At 46.8% G+C, this 18,455-nt stretch overlaps 1 protein-coding gene across 1 annotated transcript; it reads right to left on the bottom strand.

The window, feature by feature from the left end:
* Positions 1-8,128: 8,128 nt before the first annotated feature.
* On the bottom strand, positions 8,129-16,906 carry HEBP2 (heme binding protein 2). Its single transcript, XM_006751875.3, has 4 exons — positions 16,628-16,906; positions 15,982-16,117; positions 15,094-15,274; positions 8,129-9,135 (listed from the first exon to the last, which is right to left on the bottom strand). Exons 1-4 carry the CDS (start codon positions 16,727-16,729, stop codon positions 8,937-8,939), a joined length of 618 nt encoding a protein of 205 aa, XP_006751938.3. The 5' UTR covers positions 16,730-16,906; the 3' UTR covers positions 8,129-8,936.
* Between the last annotated feature and the right edge of the window lie 1,549 nt (positions 16,907-18,455).

The following is an 18,455-nucleotide window of genomic DNA, read 5'->3' as shown; positions in this document are numbered from 1 at the left end:
GCTAACAAAAACAAAAACTGTTCCCAGCCTGAAATATGATCTGTGAATCATTTCTTTTTCTGTTTTCCAGTTGTTCATTTCATGGCTTGGGTAGTTTCTTCTTATACCTTCACAGATGAGTGCTTGGCCAAGAACTTAAGAGGACTCGCTGCAGATACATAGAAGTGTGTGTGTGTGTGTGTTTCTTCATCCTCTATGCCTCTATGCTGCTGAACAAATTCTGTTCACTTTGGCATCCCCTAACACTGATCTGTGTCTTCTCAACTCAGTGAGGTTAGTGGTCTCTGTTTGACTTCCCCCTCCCTGCTTTGCTGTTTAGAAATAGCCTTGAAACCATAAGCTTGGACAGTCATTGAACTCACCTTTCCACACACCCCCACCCCCCACCCTTCTCTGAGATCCGAGTCAGGTGCTATGGACTTTCGATGTCTGGTTCCTGTTTCACCATCACAGCTAGAAGTCGGTGTCCACCTGGGGATATTTAAAAACATTGCTCAAGGGAATACTGTTTTTGATTCAGGAAGAGGGGGGTTAGAAGCTTACACTCTTTTCTTAGAGGTCAAAGAATCAATGTGGGGTTATCCTACCTTCCAAGTATGTCAATCTTAATTATACATTTAGGGATTGAGGCAATAACCGGTGGTCGGTCTGCAGGCCCAGGGGACCAAGTGGAAGCAAACTTTGATTAGAACTCCATTTATTTTCTAACCTCCATATGCTCCCCTTTAATGGGGGAGAGGAACTATGATGACACCCTAGGTTTCTGGGCATCCAATGTCAATTTGGACCCCAGCATATCTGGGTATTTCTGTGTCTCGAGGGTACAGCCACTTGCGTAAATGGACACAGGTCACTTTAGAAAAATACTGGGGGACTCATTAGTGTGCACACTTACTGAAATATTGCGGGGACCTTTTTCCTGGGAACCCAACCACCTCTTCAGTGAGTTTTGAGTCTGAAAAGAGACTCAACTCTGGAAACTGGGCAAGAGGTCAGTGTTGTGGGTGGGGGGTGGGGGGCGGTGGTAGGGGTGATCTCAGCCCCCTGCTTATCCATTCCTGCTCTCTTTGATTATGTATAAAGAGCATTACCCTTGTTGGCTACCCCATCTATTGTGTCCTTCCAGATGCCATGTTCTACTAACCATCTCCGTAAGACTTTACAGGATAGGCCCCCTTGGCTGCCCTTTTGACCTTAGTGGTCAATATGATCAACGCTCCCTGGTTTCTGCAACGAGTGCTGCCACCTGGGCTCGTCATAGTCTGCTCATCACCCACACTGCTGCCTTGGTGAGCCAGATCCCTCCTCGACCTGTCCTGCCGGCCTCCAGTGCAGAGGACAGCCGCCGCTGAGCAACCTGGTTTTGCTCACACACCTGGCTCCTGTGCCTTTCCAGGGGCATGTAATTGTGCCCCTTGCTGAACGGCGGGTCCTCTGGGCCTTCCCATGGAACATAATTGCTATGGGAGGAGTTGTGTCCCCTCCCGCAAGTTCACACGATGAAGTCCTCGCTGCCAGTGTGGCTGTTGTTTGGAGATGGGGCCTTTGGAAAATAATTCGGTTTCGGTAAGGTCATAAGGAGGAGCCCTCAAGTTGGGCTTAGTGTTCTCACAAGAAGAAAAAGAACCCTCCTGTTGGTTCACAACTTGCTCAGGAACATCCCGGGTGTCACCTGAAATTGGTCCCCGAAAGCGGAGGGCAGGGAGAGACCAAAGGTAAACCGCTCCATATTGGTAGGCGGCAGTTTTGATAAACAAGGGAACGTAGGAGGTTTGTCTTAGGTGCTGCAAGACAGGTAGGTTTCCGCACCTGCCCCCCAGAATCTCAAAAGCTTACTGTGGACCCCCTTCTCTGCGGCTTCCGCTGCGAGCCCGGGAACCGCATCTCCTCCTTGCAAAGTATGTCCACCAGGTCAGAGTAGCCGAGCGCTTCTCACAATGCCTGTGTCTCTCACGTCACTTCATCTCGTCACATACGCATTTTGCCAGCTCACGTCCTCACAAGAAGGGTGAGTACAGTCCAATAAGGTATTTTGAAAGAGAGAGACCATATTCACATAGCTTTTATAGAGTATATTGTTATAATTATTTCAATGTTATTATTGGTTATTGTTAACTCCTTACTGTGCCTAATTTTTATAAATTTAAACTTTATCGGGCGCCTGGGTGGCTCAGATGGTTAAGCGTCTGCCTTCGGCCCAGGTCATGATCTCAGGGTCCTGGGATCGAGTCCCGCATCGGGCTCCCTGCTCCTTGGGAGCCTGCTTCTCCCTCTGCCTCTCTCTCTCTCTCTGTCTCTCATGAATAAATAAATAAAATCTTTAATAAATAAATAAATAAATAAATAAATAAATAAATAAATAAATAAATTTAAACTTTATCATAGGTATGTACGTATAGGAAAAACCAGTACATAGAGGATTCAGTACTGTCGTGTTTTCAGGCACCCACTGAGGGTCTTAGAATGTAACCCCTGCAGCTAAGGGGGCACGACTTTGCCTAGAAGCCTGAACTGAGCCCCAGCCCCATTTCCATCCCACGGCTGTGTCCTCGCAGAAGCTTCTAGGAGCGGAAAGGGCAAGTGGAGCACGCATTCCCCCGACAGGGATGGGGGTGCAGAGCCTCCAACTGCCTGGGCCCAGCTCTGGGGTCAAGTGGCAGTGGTGTGTTCCCCATGACCTCCTCCAGCCTCCCCTCGGCCATGTGGGGATATAGTGAGAAAACGGCGGTCTGCCAACCAGGAAGCCGGCCTTCAGCTGGCACTGACTTGGCCAACACCTTGATCTGAGGCTTCCCGGCTGTCAGCACTGTCCGAAACAAGTTTCTGTTGTTTAACAGCCCCCCAGTCTTTGTGGTTTGTTACGCCGCCCTAGCAGATTAAGACAAAAATCAGGTGGGGCCTGTTGCTGCAGCTAATTATCCAGCCTGGGCTCTTCTGTGAGCTTTGCATTCCTTCCCCTATTATCTCTCCTGGCAGCTCAGGCATTTTAACATTTCTATCACTTCTTCCAGGCTTCTAGGAGCCACCCACCCTAAAGCCCTGAGTTTGCACCATCCTCTGGAGTTTTTCTCATGGTATTAAATCCTGTATCCTGAGTGATACCCCCAAGCCAGTAAGCTTTCCCTTATCCAGTCTTCTGACTGAGCACCTGGGGAACTGGGGTCCCAGGGCACAATCCTGGCCCCCGCCAATGGGTGTTGGCTAGGTTCTGCAGCACCTGAGGCGCGTTATCCACTTCTGCCTTCATCGGGCCTGGCACGGCCCCAGCCAGGTGATGCTATGACTTCACCTTGGGTACAGGCCTGGGAAACAGGGACGTCAGCTTCTAGGGGCACCTGTTGCCTTATGGGGACAGATCTCTCTGAATATTGCATTTCCTCCTGTTATGGTGTGAGAAGGGGGAGTGGGTGATTCTAGGTCTTAATGGGAAAAGGCTGAGCCTCTTCTGCAGGCCCAGAAGGTTCAGAAACTTTCAGGGAGTCAAAATTGTTGGGGGCATCCACCAGCTGTCCCCTTCTCATTATCCAGGTTTAGTCCTGGCCTTGGTGTAACAAACCTGGTTTGGTTGAACTTTTTTTTTTTCTTTAAGATTTTTATTTATTCATTTGAGAGAGAGAGAGAGCATGAGCAGGGGAGTGTCAGAGGGAGAGGAAAGAGCAGACCGCCCACTGAGCAGGGAGCCCCCCCAAAAGTGGGGCTCAATCCCAGGACCCCGGGATTATGACCTGAGCCCAAGGCAGACACCCCAGCTGAGCCACACAGGCTCCCCTGGTTGAACATTTTTGGTGGTTACTACTTTTACCATCAAATCCTGTGCTTGACCTTCAGCTTTTTCTGCTTAACTTCGGCATGAGGTGAGGGCTTCTTAGCAAGTTCCCAAAGAGACTCTGGCTCTCACACTTAGTTTTAAATTGTCTGTTAATTGACCTCAGCTTTTCCTTATCCACCTGAAGGACATCAATTCAAGTTAGTAATAACCATTCAAGTCTATTGCCCTTGTACTCATTATCCAGCCCCACCCCATATTTGAGACACCGGAATCATCTACCAGCCATTGTACGCTTCTCCAGAAGTAGGTCATTCCATCTAAACTTTTAATAACTAGACAGCCCTCTTATGCCAGGAGCTGTCTATGCACTGCCCGTCCATCAGGGATGTGAGCCTCATAACCAGCCAGGCAGGGAGTGACCCAGTGTCAAGATGCTCTTACCGCCCGTGATCGTGGGCCACTCTGATCCCAGTTATGCCGGTTTGATCCTGGGATGGAGTTAGGAGCACAAAAAATGTATGACAAAGTTAACAGTCTCTGAAAGCAGAAAGGAAAAGTGAGATTGTGGTTGGGGAGAGCTGTCAGGCTTCATGACAGATCTGGTGAAGGCTCTGCCAGCCCACCATGGAGCTCCAGAGCGAAGACTATTTACTCAGAAGGGGCCTGAGTTGGGCAGAAACAGCTAGCTTCTTGCACCACCACCTTGCTCAGTCTTCGGCTGGAAGATGCCAGAAAACAGCAGACTGTCAGCTCCCACTGCCTTGCTCAGGCATAGGCTCACTACGCCCGAGAAAAATGTGTCCTTATCTTGAATCTGCCGCCGACCCCAAAAAGAGTGTCAGCTGGAGACATCAGCTGACCACATCCCTCGAAGCCAGGTAGCTGGTCCTTTCTCGAAGGTGGATCTGAGGAGCACACCTGTGTGTGCTTGCCTTCCCAGGTCCCAGAAAAGAAATGACTGGTCTTTGGCCACTGTTACACATAAGCACCAGAAATGATCAAGGACAACTTCATGTCAGTAATCTCACCTCTAAACCAGCCTCCTAAGTCAGGCTCAGCAGCAGCCTCACTCTGACCGCACCCCACAACAAAAGCTCCATTCCTAGGGGATTCTGAAAGTCCGCTAACCCTTGACCCCGGCACGGAATTCCTACAGCCCTGTACCAGGTCAGCAGTTTTCTTTGTCCAGAGAGACTGCAAGCATAGCTCTCTCTTGTCTCTCTTGCTCAGCAATCACTACATGCAGCTTTTTGTTCTGAATAGTGAAGGTGGCCTCTTCCTTTGACCCGGTCATCTCTGCCCAAGATGTCCACAACCCACCAGGCTTTCATCTGACCGGCCCCTTCTCGCCCCCCTAGTCTCAAATGTCTCTTCCTCAGAGAGGCCTGGGCTGTCCCTGCTGTGTGACGTCTGCTGCCCCTGGCCACGCCATCCACCATCCCAGACCCTCATTTCATTTACACTCTCTCCCTTTCTAGAACATAAACCCACGAGGACATTCAGGAAGGAGGACTGAATGGAAGAACGAAAGGTGTTGTGGGGTTGGATAATTACGAAGTTGTTGACGAGCGAGTGTTTCTGTCACCACCATGTCCCAGCCCCATGTGTAGCGCTGTGCCTGCAACATGGTAGACATGCCACCATGACTTCTTCAAGAGTGAAGGAAAGTAAATGACCTTCCAGTGAAATGTTTAGGGAGAAATGTTAAGTGATAACTAGAAAAGATGGTATGAATGCACTGAGTTTAAATGGATTGTTTTCAGACTTTGGAAAAGATAATCTTATGAAAAATGGACAGACACATCAACATGTGGATAGCTCTGTGGAAAGCAGTGGTGGGTGGGGGACTGCCCACCTTAATCCCTCTCATGATCCCTGAGATCCTCCTTAAAACCTAGAACTCCAAGGAAGACATTTGATCGTTCTTTCCAGAGAAATTGGATAATCCAGGCAAAGGAGAGATGGGAATTATTGCCCCCCCATAAAAGTCTAGGGGGTAACTAGGATTTAATTTTGGGTGGTGAGGAGGATCAGGCAGAATTTGTTGGTAGGTTCAGTGTTTGGAACGTGGTTGGAACGTGTGGTGCAAGACAGCCTAGAGAGGAGAGGAGAGATGCTAATTGATGGAGCAAGAGTTACACCAACAGCAAAGGTGGAAGCCTTAGCCTTAGAAAAGAGTCTACACATAAATTTGCTATAGATAAGAGAAGAACAATCTCCACAGAAGACATAAGGGATATTTGGTAGTCAGTGCCAGCCATGTAATCAAAATAACTGATTCATTGCTATGAGAAATATTCTCTGGATTGATTTAGGGTTGAAAAATGTTTTAGTTTATGATTTATGGAAGAGAAGGGGAAAATGAGATATCCTGGACTTGAATGGTACAAAAGCAATTTTCTTCTTGAACATGTTTCAGATTATAGCTAGATGTTGATCATCAGAAATATGCTTCTCTTGTTTAAAATGAAATTTATTGCCTAAGAGATGCCTATTTGTATAGAACTATTGAGTAAATATTAGAAATATTTACCTCATACCAGCAGAGGCTAGTACTGTGGACATTCTAGTAGGAGGGCTAGAAGGGGTCCTCCGGTTTTTGTTTTTTTTAATATATGAGCTAAAGAAGAAATTTGATTTCATTTTGGCAAGCATAAAAAGGCAAAGAACCAATAAATAAACAAGGTGAGCAAATACTTTTGGAAAATAATTGCCTGAGATTTTAAAATTTTATATCCATAAGAATTTCAAAGCCAGAAATCTAGCTTGTCTTGTATCAAAAATTACAACCTAGAAGGTAGCTCTGAGGTCATAATCATATTGATTATGCACATAGGCTATGCAGGATGAACGGCTCCATATGATCCCAGCCACTCGTGACCCGAGAAAGCTGCACTCTGCCGTCTGCCAGTGGGGCCTACCAGTTAACGCATGGATCCAGGAGTCAGACTGCCTGGGCTCCAATTAGCCTCTGCTCTTACAGTTTCATCTGGAGCAAGTTACCTAACATCTCTGTGCCTCCACGTCTTTATCTGCAAAATGGAGCTGATAAAATGTGGCACAGAGAGTTGCTCTGAGGGCTGAATGTAGTAATTCAGGTGAAACACTTAGAATGGTGCACCTAGAAGGTAATCCTGAAGTGTTAGTTAGCTATGGAAACCACTGACTATAGGTATGTCTTTATCCAGGTTAGCAATCCGGGCAAGGGAGAGATGGGAATTATTGTCCTATAGAAGGGTCCAGGGGGACCTAGGATTATGCTCACTATAGATATCCCAGTTAGGGAGGTTAATTTTAAGAGATATCACATAATGTTGGGGTTGAAGGGACCTTAGCACGTCATCTGGCTCCATCCTCTTACCATTGGATAATCTTCTCTAGAAGTGATGACACGTTCTCTGCTTAACCACATACAGTGATGGGAACCGGAATGGGTGTCATTTACAGGCAGCTGCATTGTTGGGAAGTTACTGAGCACCAACCTGCTTTTCTCCTTCAGTCCTCCAACCACCATGCTCTGGGAGGCCACGGTAGTTACTGCCTTTCCCACAACGGGCTTCCTCTCTGTGGAAGAGGACTTCAGCTACCCCAGTTTTGACTCTCAGTTTGTGCTTTCTAATTGATTCTTTCCAGCATATCTGTGAACTCAGGCAGAAGACCAGGTGGGCCAAGTACCCCCTGATGGGAACTGAAACTACCCGCTCAAGCAAGAAAGACCCCATGTGATTGACTGCAAGACAATGATTGACCTGACCTTTACTGCCCACCTGCGTGTACCCACCAACCTTTGTCCCACATTGTCCTTATATAAATTTGGAAGTATTTTCAGCATGTTAGATCGTCTTCAGACGCTAGTCCCCGGTCGTCCCAGTGTTGGCCTCACTGAAATCAATTCCTTTTTTGTTTCACCACCTCTCATATCCTTGCCTTTGGATTTTGTCAGCAGTGAGTGGCCAAACCTGGTCGGTTTGGGACCCCCAGAGCCAGGTGCTCTGGCATCCTTGGGCCCCAGTTACATCTGACATCTCCAGGACACAATTAGGCAGATTTCAACCTGCTTGATTTTATGGCAACTCATCCTTTCAGTAACTATAATGATTTTTTTTTTTAAGATTTTATTTATTTGAGGGAGAGAATGAGAGAGAGAGAGCACAAGAGAGGGGAGGGCAGAGGGAGAAGCAGACTCCCCACTGAGCAGGGAGCCCGATGCAGGACTCGATCCTGGAACTCCAAGATCATGACCTGAGCTGAAGGCAGTCGCTTAACCAACTGAGCCACCCAGGCGCCCAACTATAATCATTTTTATATGACCTCCAGAATGACATGAAATACTTTTTTTTTTTTTAAAGATTTTATTTATTTATTTGACAGAAAGAGACACAGCGAGAGAGGGAACACAAGCAGCGGGAGTGGGAGAGGGAGAAGCAGGCTTCCTGCGGATGAGGGAGCCCGATGTGGGGCTCGATCCCAGGACCCTGGGATCATGACCTGAGCCAAAGGCAGACGCTTAACGACTGAGCCACCGAGGCGCCCCACTAGAATTTTAAAATTACATGTTTGTATACATGCCTTCGGGAAAGAACATGCCTTTATTGAGTTTTGGAATAGAAGTCCCTAACTTCATAAATTTGTTCTTTGCCATGAAATATTATCGACCCTTTTGGGTATGGTGGGAATTTTCTGTTGCGGTGAGGGCGGTTGGGCAGATGGGGAAGAGGAGCCCACAAAGAATGTGACAGGGTCAGGTGCAAAAGAATCTGATTTTTGTTTTCAACTGAACTTCACCTCGCAAGGCTTCACAGCCTAGCCGTGCCATACAGGATACCTCTTTGGCATTTTTATTGATAATATCTGGAGGGGATAATATCCAAATGACACAAATCCAAGTCAAAAAAGGCAACATGATGTGAAGAAGGGTCAAGTAACAGGACACTTCCCGGGAACCTCACAGAAATAAACTCCCCCAGAGCTGTGACTGATTCACATGTTTCTAGAATACTGTCCCCTGTTCCCTGTGTATCTAGATAAAGCTTCAAGCATTAAAAGACACCTTGGAAATAAGCTCAGTTAATCACAGTTCACTCCGGTAGAGCAACTAGACCTGCATTTTGCGGGTAGGTAGTGTTGATGTCTACAGTAAGCAATGGAACGTCCTCGGGTTTTTTTCTCATTCATTTTCTTTGGAGGGTTCATTTTTCTGAATCAACCACACTTCATTATTTCTATCAAGCAACTTGAAAGGACTGTTGTAGCCTGCGGTGTAGTAAACCTTCTCATTGAAAACTTTTCCTTCTTCCCTCAAAGTGCTTGCTAATGTCAAAAGTTGTTCTTGATTCTTTTGAGCACTAGAGAATCCGTCGAAAGCCCTGAGAAGGAGAAAGTAAATAATCATGAATGATGTTCACGCTGATGTAAATGTCAGTCCGAAAAGGGGAGCAGAAGCTGACACGATGAGGCTGGATCAAGTGCAGCTTCCGAGCTCCCCCAGCCCCCCCTCCCCCAGCAGCCAACCTCCTCTCCTCTGGTTCCCATTCTCAGCGCCACCTCGCCACACATGGAGGGGACCCACGAGGAGGCACATGTCCCAGCTGCTGGCAAGCAGACTTGGAACGTTCACCATCTTGTGCTCTAACTCTTGCTTCTCAGACTTTCACGAGCACATACTAATCACCTGGGAATCTTGCTAAAATGCAGATGCAGGAGGTCTGGGGTGGGGCCTGAGAATCTGCATTCCTAACAAGCTCCCAATGATGCTGATGCTGCCGGTCAGAGGACCATACTGAAACCCCCTTAGAAGACTCCCTTTCAGACTTCCAATTTTCTATGGAACAGTTCCCCTCCCCTCCTCTCCTTGGGAAAAAGGTAGGTGCCACATCACAGATGAATATGGTAGAGTTTCGACCCTATGAATTTATAGTCTACTGGAAGAGGGGAACATTTTGGCAGCTCTTTACATACAGCCTGAGGAGATTTAACAGAGACAGGATCGATATGCTTGGGAACCCCGAGGATATGACTGAATCAGGGGTAAGGGATGTCATCTGAGTTGGGTCTGGAATGGAGGATGGCTTTGCTGAGCAGGAAAAGGGGAAGGAGAAGAAAAGGAACAGAAGTTCAAAAATACAAAGCATGTTCATAGTGAGGCACAAAATGAGCTCTGAAAGGTGAGTCAGAGCCAGAAAGAAGAATCTTTTATGTCATCTCAAGGCCTTTTGAGATTATTCTGAAGGATGCTGAGCAGAAAAGTAACTTCTTAGGATCCGGGAAACTCAGATGGAAAAGAGACTAGAGGGAAGGAGCCAGTTTGGAGGTTGCTATGGGGATGAGGAAGAAAAGACAGTCAAAAGATTTAAATAAAAAGTGGGAAAAGAGCATAAAAGTTTAAGTATAGATTTTCAAGTATATAAACAAAACTATCCTGAGGTTAAATTATGGCAACACCCAGACCTAGCTGAGTTGCTGACATGTAAATATGATGAATCTGATTTTGAAAGTTAAGAATAGGAAACACAGAAAATCACGAATATTCCCAATATACCTTCTTTAGCATAAGTTGTATTATCAATGTGCCAATGGAAAAGCTTAGTCCTACCATTCTTCAGGTAAGATGTAAGCTCTCAACGGTACACACTATATGTATTTGATTCAACGATGTTCATGAGGCATCTAGAATTGTTCGTAGCATGTGGTATCTTTTAAATCCTCATTGAATAGTATAGGAATCTATATACACACATGTACATGAAACAAAACACTGAAGATAAATTGATAAAACTGTTCTAATTTTCAGAATGTTGACTGATAATGATAATTCTGAACCATGTGTTAAGAAATATTTGCCTCCTAAATCTATTATTTCCTTAATGAAGAGCCAACTCATAGTCTGTTCTGCCTAAGGAAACTTGTTTTTAGATCCTATTTCTGCCCTGAAATCAAATCTTGAACCCCCTAGTTAGAAATCATCCTTTGTTCTCCGAATACATATTGTTCTACAATGATCCCTCACAGCTTTATTCAATACACAAACATATGATTCTCTTCCCACACACCTGCCTTGCTAGGAGCCGCAGGGTATGAACAGAGTACCATGTTGCAGTATTCTTGAGAAAGTTACAGTTTGTACCTCTATCACTATAACTTAGAATAATAGAAGAACAGAGTGGCTAGCTAACTGGAGAAACTGAGGAAGGCATCACAGAGGAGATACCATTTGATCCAAGTCCTGAAGGACGAAAGTGGATGCTCCAGGAAGAGGAGAAAGAAAGAGCTAGAACTAGTAGTTAAGGTAAGGTGCACATTTTAACTATTTTAGAGAAATTAACTCATTTAGTCTTCATGGCAACCCTATGAAATGGTACTATAACTATACACATTTTACAGATGAAGAGCTTCAGGCAAGAAAATCTGAGGAACCTGCCTGAGGTCACAGGTAAAGAGATGTGGAAGGTCCTAGCCACAGCAATCCAACAACGAAAAAACATCCAAATGGCAAAGAAGAAGTAAAACTTTCACTATTTGCAGATGACATGATAGTATATATAGAAAACCTGAAAGACTCCACCAAAAAACTGTTAGATCTGATAAACAAATTCAGTAAAGTTGCAAGATATAAAATCAATTTACAGAAATCTGTTGCATTTCTATATACCAATAATGAAGCAGCAGAGAGAGAAATTAAGGAATCAATCCCATTTACAGCTGCACCAAAAACCATAAGATACCTAGATATAAACCTAACCAAGGATGTAAAAGACCTGTACTCTGAAAACTATAAAATACTGATGAAAGGGGTGCTTGGGTGGCTCGGTTGATTAAGCATCTGCCTTCGGCTCAGGTCATGATCCCAGAGTCCTGGAACTGAGCCCCGAGTCAGGCTCCCTGCTCAGTGGGGAGTCAGCTTCTTCCTCTCTCTCTACCTCTCCCCCCACTCCTGCTTTCTCAACCACTCTCTCTCTCTCTCTCAAATAAATAAAGTCTTTTAAAAAAATAAATAAAATACTGATGAAACAAATTGAAGAGGACACAAAGAAATGGAAAGACATTCCATGCTCATGGATTGGAAGAACAAACATTGTTAAAATGTCTATATTACACAAAGTAATCTACATATTTAATGCAATCCCTATCAAAATACCAACAGCATTTTTCACAGAGCTTGATCAAACAATCCTAAAATTTGTATGGAACCACAAAAAACCCCGAATAGCCAAAGCCACCTTGAAAAAGAAAAGCAAAGCTGGAGGCATCACAATTTCAGATTTCAAGTTATATTACAAAGTTCTATAATGAAAACAGTATGGTACTGGCACAAAGATAGACACTTAGATCAATAGAACAGAATAGAAAACCCAGAAATGAACCCACGATTATATGGTCAGTTAATCTTCGACAAAGGAGGAAAGAATATTTAATGGGATATTGGATTGTCTCTTCAACAAATGGTGTTGGGAAAACTGGACAGCAACTTGCAAAAGAATGAAATTGGACCACTTTCTTACACCATACACAAAAAGATTCAAAATGGGTTAAAGACCAAAATGTGATACCTGAAACCATAAGGTCTAAAAGAGAACACAGGCAGTAACTTCTTTCACATTGCCCACAGCAACTTCTTTCTAGATATGTCTCCTAAGGCAAGGGAAACAAAAGCAAAAATAAACTATTGGGACCACATCAAAATAAAAAGCTGCAGAGCAAAGGAACAATCAACAAAACTAAAAGTCAACCTACAGAATGGGAGAAGATACTTGCAAATGACATATCCGATAAAGGGTTAGTATCCAACATATATAAAGAACTTAGAAAACTCAACACCCAAAAAACAAATCCAATTAAAAAACAGGCAGAAGACATGAACAGACATTTCTCCAAAGAAGATATACAGATGGCCAACAGACACATGAAAAGATGCTCAATATCACTTACCAGGGAAATGCAAATCAAAACTACAATGGGATACCACCTCACACCTGTAAGAATGGCTAAAATCAACACAAGAAACAGCAGGTGTTGGCGAGGATGTGGAGAAAGGGCGCTGCTGGTGGGAATGCAAACTGGTGCAGCCCCTCTGGAAAACAGTATGGAGGTTCCTCAAAAAGTTAAAAACAAACAAACAAAAAAAACACTCTACGATCCAGCAATTGCACTACTAGGTATTTACCCAAAGAATACAAAAATCCTAAATCAAAGGGATATATGTGCCCTGATGTTTACAGCCGCATTATCTACAACAGCTAAAACATGGAAACAGCCCAAGTGTCCATAGATGGGTGAATGGATAAAGAAGATGTGCTATATATACACAATGGAATATTACTCAGCTATAAAAAGAATGAAATCTTGCCATTTGCAACAACATGGATGGAGCTAGAGAGTATTATTCTAAGCAAAATAAGTTAGCCAGAGAAAGACAAACACCATGTGACTTCACTCATGTGGAATTTAAGAAACAAAATAAATGAGCAAAGGGGAAAAAAAAGAGAGGCAAACCAAGAAACAGACTCTTAACTCTAGAGAACAAACTGGTGGTTCCCAGAGGGGAGGTGGGTGGGGGATGGGTGAAACAGGTGATGGGGAGGAAGGAGGGCACTTGTCATGATGAGCTCCAGGTGATGGAGGGAAGTGCTGAATCCCGTGAAACTAAGAGGACACTGTATGGTGACTAACTGGAATTGAAATAAAAACTTAAGAAAAAAAGAGAGATGTGGAAGAACACGGGCTGCTCAGGGAAGGGTGGGAAGGTCAATGGAATGTAGCTAGTGGGGAGACACGGTTGGGCCACATTATAAAAGGCATTGTGAATAGTCTGAACTTCATCCTGAAGCAAGTGGAAAGTCACAGAGATTTTTAGTGAAGTCATGGGGTGGGGTTTTTGTTTTGTTTTGTTTTGCTGCTGTGGTGGTAAGAAAGACCATGGGTTCCCGTGTAGAGCATGAGAAGAAGAGAATGGTGGGCAGGTTACTCCCAGCAGTTGGGAGGCCACTGAAGTGGAGCAGTCAAGACCTGAGAAGAATAGACATCCGAGCACCTACTGAGTGTCAGGCACTGTGCCAAGCACTGAGGCACACAGAAATGACTGAGGTGTGGTTCCTAGAGGATGAGGACCTGAGGAAGTCACAGGGAAGGGGAGAGGGAACAGAATCATGGATCATTTCCAAGGAGCCTGGACCGGATCTGGTAACCAGTTGTCAGGGATGGGTGTGCTGATGGTGGCCTTTGAGGTCCTTGCTGGGGACGCTGTCTGGCTGACGAAGCCCTTTGCTGAGACAGGCAAGAGATCACTGCTCACATACATTGAGAACTGAGGGAAGGCTCATTTGTAGAGCTGTTGAGCTTGATCCCCACCTACCTCCCATGGAAATCTCCAGTAAGTAGGGTAATCGGGGCTGGAGATACTAAATTTTGAGAGTCACTGGACACACGTAGTTGAAGTTTTATAAACAGATCACCCAGAGCAAGTCTGCTATGACATGGGAGTCAATGCGGGGCATCAACAGCGCTTCCTGGGTGAGAGAGAGGAACAGGAGGAGAAGAATGGCAAGACAGTGACTTTCTGAGACTGAACAGGATGGCTCAGCATCAAGAGAACAGATGGGTCAATACACGAAGGCCGCAGGGGTCACACGGACAAGAGCTGCCATCACGTGCCAAAGGCAAGGGCACAGCTGAGGGTGACCAGGGCAGCCCCAAGGAGGTGGTATGGGCTCTCCCAGACTGTGGTGGTCTGAGGAGCCCGTGGAAACAGAGACAGACAGATTCCTTTAGCAGGTGGGTGGTGACAAGAAGGAGAGAAAGGAATAAAGCAACACCAGTATGAGACTGTTACCATGTTGTGTGTGTGTTTTAGATTTCAGCAGAGAGAATTTAAGAATGTGTCAAACAGGTACTGGAAGCCCAAAACAGTATAAGGAACCACTCGATGAACAGAGGCAATGACTGCAGGAAGCAGCTAGCATCCCTCGGGCTGGGGAACACAGGAAGAGTCCGGGGCTATCAGAACCTAGAAGCTGGGAGGAGGAGGAGCACCCTGCACTGTGTGTTAGGATTCTTGTTCAGGTTCACCTCAACGGCAGGCTGAGAATAATGTGCATTGTGTCTTAGTTGTGGAAGGTATGCAACAAACTCTTCATTACGTGAATTAATTGTATCTTGCAGTAGACCCTTAGGAACACATAAAACTGAGCCAGGAGGAAAACACCACAAAATGCATTCGACCTCTTTTTTTACGGAAGGGTGAAAAGCCTGCTGAAATTGCAGAGGAGCTCAACTGAGAGCAGGCGAGGAAAACTAGCAGTCAGCAGGGCTATAAATTATCTACCACTTACCGTACAAACACAGTCATTTCAGCTCTGTCTTCAATGAAGACATCTGACTCTGAAGGCCTGGGCGGATCGGATTGCTGTTCAGAGGGGATGTACAGGGAAATGGTAATGATAGACTCGCTGAAAGGACCGGAACCGGGCTCCACATAGCTTGTCACTGGAGCTGTCATCTTTATCTTCATCTCTGGACCATAAAATAATATATTTAAATACCGCGAGAAGACCATCAAAGCAGATTTAGCATATTTATGACTACTTTTAAAACTTAACCTACTATTTTTTGATCTGAGTTTCCTGACTTACATTATGCTACTGAGATAATTTTCATCATTAAAAAATAAGGGCAGAATGATTCAATTATCCACTGGCCGCATTAAACACTTTCTGTACTACTATTTTTGGTTAATAAATTCTAGTTTTAGGGATGGAAGGGAAAATTAGAGATCGTATAGTCCAGCCTATTTTTTTTTTTTTTTACAATTCGGAAACTGAGATCCCACAGGCTAAGTGACCAGCTAAAACATAAATAGCGTCAGAGCCCGAACCAGATGTCTTGAGACCCTTGATCTTGGGTTCTTAGTACCTTCCTGCCTCCTGATCACTCTTAACCTACCAGTCACCAAATTACCTTGGAGCATTAGCCATCAAAAGGACTTAACACCAGTTACACAGAGGCCCAGTTCATCCAGCAGAAACAGACAAGAATAGAGGTTGAAAAGCACTACCCTCCTCTAGACTCTGCTAAGGGTCCTGAGCAGAGTCCCTGTCTTCAAACATTTAAGTATTCGGTGATCTCATTTTTCTATTCTAAAGTATATCTCTTTAATAACCTAAAACGCAAGATAAGCCAGGGGACTCAACCACAATATATGTAAAGTAAATCGTCTTCACCTTTCTCATTTTTGCCTTGAATGTAGCCGTTCAGCTTTGTAAAACCAGTCTGGATGGCTGAATCCCAGTCCATGGACTCAACGGAAGTGCTGACCCATTTGGCTGGTCCATAATGCCGGATCTCATAACTTCCGGGCTAAAATGAACAGAGAAAACTGAGGGAAGCAATTCTAAAAAGGCAGGACGTGAAAGGCAACAGTACAGGTCCCTTGATCACCCTGGGATGGACCCCTGGTTCTGGTTCCTTAGGACCTGGCAGCGCCCCTTCCCCGAGGCTCCCATCCTTGGATTAGAGACGCTGGGGGCCTCCGCCCCCACGCAGGGGTCGGGGGGTCGGTAAGACCTAGCATCTGTTCCGTCCTCTGGGCAGGAGGGTCCCACCGCGGGCTCTGGGACCTGATCAATTCCTTTTTCTTTTTTAACCTCAAAAGAAACCGAGATGTGGCCAGTTGAGATGGAGATGGAGCCATAACCTAGGGTTATGGCTAACCGACCGAATTTCCCCATCTGGGCAGGAACGGAGCTGGGGACCCAGACAACTTTAAAAACTGAACGTTTTACTTAAATCTGCGGGACCCTCCGGCCCCACTGCAAATCACCCGGCGCGCTCCGGCCCGCACCGTCCGCGCCCGGGGGAGGCGCCTACCTGGGGGCCCGCGTCCTCCGGCGCCGTCCAGCCCGGCGTCTCCACGGCTTGGGCCGCCGCGCGCTCGGCTGTCGCGGGGTCGGGCTCCAGCACCTCGGCCATGCGCGGCGCCGACGCTCCGGGGCGGGCGAGAGGCTGGCGAGAGGCTGGCGAGAGGCTGGCGAGAGGAGCAGGACGGGGCCGCCCCGCTGAGAGTGCGCGCCGCGCCCGCCTGCCCGGCCGCGAGTCCCCGCCCCGGCGCTGCCCGGAGCCCCGGTCACCCCGCCGACCCGCGCCCCTCCTCCCCGCAGTGAGGGGGACCGAGTCAGCAGGAGCCCGTCCGCCCCTGGGCCGGGAGGGGGCGCTGCGATCGCGAGCTCGCCCCCGATTCCCACTCGGGCAGCTCCCGCGGGGCCGCGCCCCCCTTGCCGGGCTCCGCCCCTGCAGCGGTGAGGGCCGGAGACAGGACTGCAGGGTCCGCTTAGCCCGAGCTTCCTTTGGGAGTCCCGTCCCCCGCCCTTGTTTTTAAATTAACCGGCGCACAAAGGTGTCCACTGTGGGAGTCGGGGGTGGAGGACTCAGCAACTGGCTTGCGGGGTTTCTGATGTAACCGGTTTGGGAACCTCTCCGCGGCTCCACCCGGGCCGGGAGCCGGTTTCGACCACCCCGGGGAGTGGCGTGAGCCAGGCCCGCAGCCTGGGTGCGCTCAGTGGAAGGCGGGAGGGCGCCTGCTCGCTGGGTGGGAAGGTGGGCGGGCTGCAGACTGGGACCTCGGCTGTACCTTCTGGCACCCCCGTGGGCCCAGGGCTCCATGCGCGAGTTGGATCCGGGGCCCAGCCAGGGACGTGAGCCTCTACTCACACCTAGAAGGTGTCCAAGGTGCCCAACATCCATCAGGGTCCCTCGCGGGAGGAGGTAGATGGGGCTACAGTCATACCTAGAGAGAATCTTCAACTGTCCTGGTTTATTGACCTTTGCCTGAAAAGGATCCCAGAACCCTCGAGTTGGTCGCCCTAGAACTATCAGGCTGGGGGGAGCGAGGTAAAAGGGGGGCAGAGAAATAGGGGGTAGAGCGATTCTAGTGCCTTGGAAACTATTTGGTTAGATTTATTCCTTATTTTTCCTAAGAGATTTATTGAGATATAATTCACACACCGTAAAATGCACCCATTTAATGTGTACCATTCAGTGTTTTAGTATATTCACAGTTGTGCAACCATCACTACAATACATTTTAGAGCATTGTTATCACCTCTCCCCCCACCCACAACCCCATACTCTTTAGCCGTCGCGCCCCAATTCCCCATCCCCCAGCCCTAGGCAACCACTAATCTGCCCTCTGTCTCTATAGGTTTGCTATTTCTGACATTTCATATAAATGAAACAATGCAGTGTTTTAATCTGTGAGGCTACTGTAACAAAAGATCACAAAATATCACACTCTCAGGGCTTATAAGCAACAGAACCCTATTTCTCAAGGTTCCGGAGGCTGGAAGTCCAAGATCAGGATGCCGGCAAGTTCGGAGCAGGCCCTTCTCCCAGTGGCAGACTGCTGGTGGTGTCCTCACAGGGTGGAAAGGGCAAGGCAGCTCCCCCACCTTCTATAAGGGCAATAATCCCATTCATGAGGGAGTCTGCCCTCCTGACCTATCACCTCCCAAAGGCCCACCTCCTAATACCATCACATTGAGCATTTGGTTTTCAAAACGTGAGTTTTGGGGGGGTGAGAGCATACAGACCATATCGGATACAGCATGTGGCCCTTTATTGCTGGCTTCTTTCACTTAGCAAAATGTTTCAGGTTTCATCCATGTTTTAGCATGTATCAGTGCTTCATTCCTTTTTGTGG

The sequence above is a fragment of the Leptonychotes weddellii genome, chromosome 8 (assembly GCF_054177405.1).
Source record: "Leptonychotes weddellii isolate Sample4059 chromosome 8, ASM5417740v2, whole genome shotgun sequence".
In the NCBI taxonomy this organism is placed as follows: domain Eukaryota; kingdom Metazoa; phylum Chordata; class Mammalia; order Carnivora; family Phocidae; genus Leptonychotes; species Leptonychotes weddellii.
Note: the sequence above shows the minus strand (reverse complement) of the source record. Positions and strands in the feature narration are given on the sequence as shown.

What these genes read in the sequence shown, in the direction of transcription:
- HEBP2 (XM_006751875.3), bottom strand. Translation starts at nt 16,729, where the DNA reads ATGGCCGAGGTGCTGGAGCCCGACCCCGCGACAGCCGAGCGCGCGGCG. An exon ending in CGGAGGACGCGGGCCCCCAG is followed by an intron (nt 16,118 to 16,627) that starts GTAGGCGCCTCC and finishes TGTTCATTTTAG; the next exon opens with CCCGGAAGTTATGAGATCCG. An exon ending in TCAAGGCAAAAATGAGAAAG is followed by an intron (nt 15,275 to 15,981) that starts GTGAAGACGATT and finishes TTTATGGTCCAG; the next exon opens with AGATGAAGATAAAGATGACA.